The following is an 8,015-nucleotide window of genomic DNA, read 5'->3' as shown; positions in this document are numbered from 1 at the left end:
ACTTGGTGAAGACTCAAGGTGCTGCTGACAGGCCGAACATTGGGACTGTGAATTGGTAGTGGGTATTGTTCACCACAAACCTGAAGTATTTTCTGTGGGTCTGACTGATTGCGATATGAAAATGTGCATCCTTCAAGTCGAGGATGGCATAAAAGTCTGCTGGATTCAGTGAGGGGATGTTGGAGACCAAAGAGACCATACAGAACTTGAGTTTCTTCATGAATTTGTTGAGTTCTCGCAGGTCCAAGATGGGCCTGAGGCCACCTTTGGCTTTCGGTATTAGGAAACAAACAATAGAACAACAACAGAAGCCCTCGCCCTTCTGCTCCAGAGGAACTTCTTCTGTTGACCCTAGCGATAGGAGTGAGTGCACCTCCTGGATGAGGAGTTGCTCATGAGAGGGGTCCCTGAAGAGGGACGGGGAATGGGGGGTGAAAGGGTGGGAGGGCACAGAATTGGATGGAGTATCCCCTCTCTACCATGTGGAGCACCCAGCAGTCTGAAGTAATACTGGACTATGCATGGTAGAAAGGGGATAGTTATGATGAAAAGGTAAGGCAGGGTGGAACCAGATCCAGATCTGGTGTGCTGTCTTTGACTGCGCCTTCAAAAGGCCAGTTTGGCCCCTGAAGACGGCTTGGACTGTCCCGAGCCCTGGCCAGACAGTTGATGTGGCTTCTCCTGCTGCTCTGATTTCTCCTTCTGGAGCCCTCTTGGCAGCTCTGATGATTGAACCGCTGAGGAGGCTGCAGACGAAAGTGTCTCCACTGAGTTGAAGACATATAGAGGTCCATGGACCTCAGGGTGGCTCTGTAGTCTTTAAGGCTGTTTAGCCTTTTATCAGTTTTCTCTGAGAAGAGAGAATCATTCTCAAAAGGCAGATCCTAAATGGTTTACTGTACCTCATAGGGAGGCCATGAGCCTCTTCTCATAGCTACTGTTGTGACCATAACCCCGTTGGCCGCATTTGCCCTGTCAAGTGCCGCCTGAAGGGACACCCTTGAGATCAGTCTCCCTTCTTCAACCAATGCCACGTGAGTCTGAGGGGAGCAACTCCGTGAATTTAGTATGTGTTGTAGGGGAACATGCTGATGATGGCCTGCTGGTTGAATATATGGAGCTGTGAGCCTCCAGTGAAAGTAGACCTTTCTCCCATAAAGGTCAAGCCTCTTCTCCTCCCAATTCTTCAGGGAGGGTCCTTGGAAGCCCTGATGCTCGTGTTGGTTGGCAGCATCGACCATGAGAGAGTCAGGTGTGGCATGTGTATGTAAATGCTCGTAACCCTTGGACAACACAAAGAAGCATCTTTTGTAGAGCTTAGCCATAGGGGGCAATGAGGCTGCGGTCTGCCACAGAGGTGTGGTGTCAGAGACAGTCTTTATGAGGGGCAGGGCAATATGAGCATGTCCATAGGGGGCAAGAATGTCTGGCATTGGATCTGCATCCTGCATTACCTCCTCCACCTGAATGCCCAGGCCCTGGGCAACCCTCCACAACAATTGCTGCAGAACACTGTTGTCCTCCAAGGCTGGGGCTGTTGTCATGCCCTCCAATGCCTCATCTGATGAGAACTGAAGAGGAGACCCATGGGAGGGGTGGCTGCTCCCTTCTTTCCGCACCCAAGGTGTCCTGCAGCACCTGGATTTCTTGGGCCAGTGCCAACCTAGATGATGTCGTGCCCCTCAGTGCAGATGTCATCCTCAATGTCAGAATTGCCGTCAGCACCGGAATTGCTGTTGGTGCCGGAGCCAACGTTGCCACCAGAGCAGGAGTCCCCACCAGTATCGGGGCTGCTGGGACCCCCCAATTATGCTGGAGGCATTGAGAAGGTAGCGCAAGGTGCTAATGGGCCTACCCCCAAACCTACTGGTGCCGGTGGTGGTGGCAGGGGTACAAATGAAGCTGAGGCCACCAACATCGCCCTGGAATGAGACACTTGCCTGTGGCCATGGTTTTGATGAAAGGCCCAGGGATTCCAAAAGGGCCATTGTGCCAGGGGCTGCCATTGGGCGGGCCATGGTGCTGGGTAAGGGTGCTGGTCCCAAATCAACATGGATCATCTGCTCCTACTCCTCCGGGACGATAGAAACGTGACTCCAACTCCGAGGTGTCTGAAAATGATGACCATGGGGGTGTGGTACTTCTAGGCACCTAGCTTTCACGCTAAGGGCTTGGGGATCAGCGTGGCTGCTGGGTGTGTTTCTGTGCTGGGGAATGGCACACGGGGATCAGAGATTGGTGGGTCATCTTGTTGAAGGAAGGTGCAGCTCACAGCTTGGCTTTGGCAAGCGAGGAAGGTCCAGACTCAACTGCATTTCTCCATGGGCAGAAGTCGATATGACCATCACCAGTGGTGTGGTCCGACTTGGGTATAACAATGGCAGGCTCCTTAGGCCTAACAGTGGGAAATCAACAGCTCTTCAGCCTCTTATTTTGCAGCACCAGCGATTGCGAACAGTGCCTGCATGCAGCATGTGAGCTGCGAGTGGAGCCGGGACAGTGCTGTGAGTCCTTATCCTTACCGGGATACTATCATGCTGACAATGCTGGAGTGCTCCACACTGAGGAGGAGGTACTCGGCGCAGGGTCCGTCGACCCAGGGTTGGACTGGGGGCAGAATGCTGCCTCCATCAACAGGACCTTCAGGCACTGGTCTCTATCTTTTAAAGTCCTGGGACGAAAGGTCTTAAAAATGGCACAACGATCCTTCTGATGGCCCTCTCCTAAACACTTTAGACACGAGGTATGAGGATTGCTTCTGGGAATGCACCTGGGAAGGCCTCACAGGCTTTGAAACCCAGAGACCCTGGCATTGGGAGAGTATAGGAGGGGATTCCCCACCAAAGGAAACTTATCTAACACTAATGAATGACTAACTATTAACGAACAATGGAAAATTAACGGAGAAAAATGCAAGAAACTGCAAAATGCACTTGTCACACAGGGAAGTTTCAGCTAATCATCACTGGCAATAAGAAGGAACTGAGAGGGTGGTGGGTTGAAAGGGCTCTATATTGAGTGCCATGAAGGCGTGACTCCAGGGGGCGCCCAGGCCTACCTGATGGATACTGCTGGGGAAAAAATATTCCAGCTACCATGCACGTGTGTGTGTGCACACACCTGATTGGAATCAAGATGAACAAGCATTCGAAGGAGAACCATCATTTTTTCATAAATATTCCATGAAAAGGAAGAGATGCTAAACAGGCTGGGGAAATTATCTCTTGTGAACTATTGACTCAGCTCTAATCTTGAGCACTACTTGAGAATTATACTTATCACCACTACCCTTGGATTGTCCAGCTGCACTACATCAGTGTGAACACCACTTGTATCACAATGGGGTAACTGGCAAACACATACCAAAGATTTATGATGTAGTGCTAGATAGATTGTTGGGAATTAGTTCCCAAAGGACTGTGTCAGTTGCCTTCAACTTAAGTAATTCTCAGGATCCAGAAAACTAATTATTGTTTTCTTTTTCTTGCATCTCCCACCATTTGAGGTTTGGCAGGAATAGTCACCGAGCCTTAGCTCCCTATTAGTACTGCCAATTGCTTTGATTTCATGTTTTAATGAGAGAAGTTGAAATATCATGAATATGACTCCTGAAACTTTAAGAATTTTGCCTAATTGCTGGGCCTCTAGGGCTTTCACGTTGTATAGCAAACTAATTTTTATATCTTGTCAGAGAAAACACTTTTTCAACATTTTAAGGCATACCATGCTTTAACATTAAGCATATTGCATGATTTTACAGTATTACTAAGTGCATTATTGTAATTATTAAGATGAAGTGAAAGTATTTTAAAATGAATAAATAATTATTAAGATGAAGTGAAAGTATTTTAAAATGAATAAACAATTGTTTGCTTTTCATTTAAATTTTAAATATTGACATTTTCACTCAATCACAAATTGAAAAATCCATATGGAAAAGATTATCCCTTTGCCAATGCATGATTGATTGTTCTCTAAATTATCTAAGCTTTACCCATTCTAGTTTTAAAATGTGGCAGCAAAAAAATTGGCTTTTTGAGACATCTGCTCCCTTCTCTAAGAGGCGCAGAGATGAAGAAATCCAAGTAAAAATGATGGAGAAACCCTTGAAATAATGCAAAAAGGGAAGAATGGAAACAATTTGACACATCTCTTCCCACAGAGTCTGGGCCTTTGAATATCCATGGGTATTTGGAGAAACTGGGAGTGGGTAAGAGGCAGGAATAGAACAAAAAGCAGGCTGTTTGTGTGGCATAATTCCTGTAGACACCAGCAGGTTTCTTGGTGGATAGCCTTACAGAAGTTTATTGCTGCTGTGACAGTGAGAGAGAGCAAGCAAGCACGAGAGTGCGTGCACACGGGTGTATTATATGTAGCTGCATATGAAGAAGGTACTAAGGAAAAGCCAAGTCAAGTAAATGACAGTTGCAGTTTTAGTGTTTTGAAAGCTCTCTCTCTTCTGAAATCTAATATGGAATTCAGGCCATTAAATGTGGAAAAGATAGAAAAACATGGAGTTATCTGATGGCTAATTTAAACTGAGAAAATATTTTAAAATCTGATCAATATTATTTTTAACACAACGCTCATCTAATGGTGATATGCCTACGTACATAAACAGAAAACACGGAATTTATCTGCTATGGTTCCCTCCTTTCCTTCTGTGCTTGTAAGAGTGAAAAGGGTATTCTGAATCAAAATATGAACAGGTCTAGGAAACAAAACAGTGAGGAAGTCTGCTTTGGGAGAGCAGGAGGAAAGACAGTTTGGACAAAAAAGCAAAATCACTGTTTTTAACATTCTTAAAATCTTAATTCCCACAAATTTGAAATTGTGTTTAAAACCTACCTGTCTCAATCAATATATTCCTCCACCCCATGGGAGAACATGGACACCAGCTATGGATGTCTGAGAAAGGACAGCAGACCATCTTACTATTCCCCACATCTCCCCAAAGACAGCAATTACAGGGAGCAGGCCAGGCAGGTGCCCCTGTAGACATGGGGAAGGGAGAAGGATTGTAGGCCACTGTAAGAAAAATGAGGAGGGGCATTTAATGTGCTAGTGGAGTTAGGGGTGGCAAGACTCGTTGGTTTCAATAGGAAATTAAGAATTCCTCTTGGAGTTTCAGGCTCATACGGACACAGCATCACACTGTAATTAGGGGACTGCAGAACTGTCATATTAGGTCTATAGAATCCCTATGAACCAAAACTTGTAGGGTTTTTTTCATATTCCTATTAATGGCCCCAAGACAGTTGCTATTGACCCTATTAGACAATATCCCTGACTCAGTGGCTGAGAAATGCTGGTCTTACACATCATTTTTTAACATTTGAAGAGAATGGCATTTCAAAGCTTTCAAAATTTGTCATTTTGAAAGTCCTAATGCTTAGAGTGCTACTTCACATAAGAAGACTACTGATACTTCAACATGATTTAAATACTTAAACATGCAGAATTAATAAAACAGATATTTAAACAAAAGCACAGTTAAGCCCTTAAAATAAGCTGATATGTATATGTTTGTATGCATGCACACATATGTGGTGGGAGAGGCTGGGGCATGAGCAGGAAAAATAAAAGAGGAGGGGTGATTTGAAATCTAAATGAATATTAATATTAATAATGATTTTTCCTGTAGACCTCAAATACATTTATGAAGGAATATATGCACCTTCTAACATTATATAGGTGGGGAAACTGAGGCATGGAGGAGCAAAGTGACTTGCCCAAATTTACACAAAAGGTCAGCATCAAAGCAGGGAATAGAATCTAAGTCTCCTGGTTCCCAGTTCATTGCCTTGTCCTCTGGACAATACTAAATTTGAACCAGGTAGCCTTCACCTTACGTGTTTTGAATTCAGTTTGTCTGATGATAAACTGGGACATTGCCACAGTAAGTAAAATCAGATTTTTGTTTTAAGAGACAGCAATCAAGAGAGCTGAGAATGAAAAATGCACAACTGCAAATTCCAATTCAGATCTGGTACACATTGAAGCAAGCACATTTCCTGCAGGTCTAATGTAATATGAATATGAGTCCTGAATACTATATTAGAAATAATACATATCATATTTCTTTGTATAGATCTGCCATGTGTTGCAGAGATGTCTCTTTCCTCTAAATCTTTATCAGTTTTCCTCTGTTCCTAATGATCAGTGTTAGTCTTGTCACTGGAGGGCTGTTTTATGAAGCATGCTGGTTCCCCTCATCTTTGCTCACTGTCTCCATGGCGTCGCCAGCATCATACATGGAAATTTGCTTGATCCCAAATCCAGAGCTCACTTTCTGCTGTCTCTTTAACCTGAAAGGAAACAAAGTGTGTGACCAGAAAAAAAAATCAGAAATGCCAATTGTAAATTTAAAATGGGATATCAAATATCTTCCAAGAAAAAGTTTTGTTATCACTCAAGTATAGAGCACTAGAAGTTTATATCAGACAGGAATTTTGCTGCTCAGTTAACTTTAGGGCACATATTGGTTTTCTTTCCCAACAATTGATTCCTTAATGCACCTAAGGAAAAAGAGATACTGTTTTAGAATAAATTATCTGAAATCATCTTTTAGAACAAGAAGCAGGTATGTACATTTGCTTACTTCCTTTGTGATGACTATGACCCTTTATTTACTGAATGGCATTTTTGGACTGTGGTAGCAATATGTATGATTTTTTTCATCTATTTTGAGCAACAACTGCTTAGCCTTCTTTTGGGTATGTGTAGGGAGGTATAATAAGGCACCCAAATAATTAAGATAACACAAGCCACTGGTTTACCAGGTTTTCATGTCTGAAGGGAAGGATGGAGCCAGGAAATGTGCAGAAATAACCATCCTGAAAAAAATATGTTGGGTTTGATACATTCTACAGCATTTTGCTCAACAACAGAGAGTCCAGGTTAATGTTTTGTAAATTACAGTTAACTCTCATTCTTTAATAACTATTGTCCATTACAATGAAATCTCCTATAAAAATGAGGTTGATGTGAATTAAAATAAATGAATCCTCTAGTACAGAGACACAGTGAAATTACTTAGCAATACCCTGTTATTGTTGTAGTTTGCTTTTGCCACTTAACCAAATTAGAGATGCTATTCCATATATTCATATGAATACATCAGCATTTATGTTAGCTTGACGGTATTCAAGGCAACACTGCACAATGCCACTTTATACTTTTTTTGCACAAAAACGGAGACTATCACCAGAATTTAAAACTGAAAAAAGTCAACTGGAAATCAGGGATATGAGCTTAAATAATACAAATGACATTCTGTTCCCTCAGGAATATGGATGTTACATTTTCAGTAGCAAAGAATTTACCTTTAAAAAAGGAATATGTCTGGCTAATAGAAACACACAGTCAATTCTATTAATACTCGCCTATATTTTTATTTATAGTTCCAAATTAATAGGCTGCTCTGATACTTGTGTAAAATTTAGCTGATGGCTTCCTGTCCTTCTGATATTTTTAATGCATTAGTAGAGACAGATGCTCATTTTATTCAATTATTTAATTGCATTAATACAATTACATATGTTGTGAACTAACAGTAAAATCAATATCTTGCCTAATAACTTTTAGAATATTTAGAACAAGTATTTGAAAGTATCCGTAAAAGAAAATATGTTTGCCAACCTTCACTAATAAACTTGAATACTGACCCTTTTTGAATGCTAGCACCAATCCATAATAAATGACACTATGCAAAATGTCTCCTAACCTATTAATATAGAGGAAACCCCTGGACCCACCACTGCATTGATTTGCAACCATCTGCAGTATCAGATAAAAAACAGCTCCTACACTGTGAGAACTACTGGGACTGCTGTTCTATTTAAGTTAATCCTTACCAAGGTATAAATGGACTGCACAGCACAGATATCAAATGTTTTTAGCTCAATTTTATTTTCCATATTTGCAATATATACTCGTAACAGGTCTGAAGTACCTTTTATTGCTTCTATGCCAGTGTTAAATATTACTGCTGTAATGTCCTATTTAAGAGAGAA

At 42.1% G+C, this 8,015-nt stretch overlaps 1 protein-coding gene across 1 annotated transcript in view; it reads right to left on the bottom strand.

The window, feature by feature from the left end:
• Positions 1-5,647: 5,647 nt before the first annotated feature.
• The window catches only part of CCDC102B (coiled-coil domain containing 102B), a 371,099-nt gene continuing 368,731 nt past the window's right edge, over positions 5,648-8,015 (bottom strand). The window contains exon 9 of the mRNA XM_038388290.2: positions 5,648-6,308. Within this exon, the coding sequence (XP_038244218.2) occupies positions 6,191-6,308 (118 nt within the window). The 3' untranslated portion in view covers positions 5,648-6,190. The remainder of the gene's footprint in view (positions 6,309-8,015) is intronic.

Source organism: Dermochelys coriacea, chromosome 2 (assembly GCF_009764565.3).
Source record: "Dermochelys coriacea isolate rDerCor1 chromosome 2, rDerCor1.pri.v4, whole genome shotgun sequence".
Lineage (NCBI taxonomy): Eukaryota > Metazoa > Chordata > Testudines > Dermochelyidae > Dermochelys > Dermochelys coriacea.
This window is presented reverse-complemented; position numbering and strand designations above follow the sequence as displayed.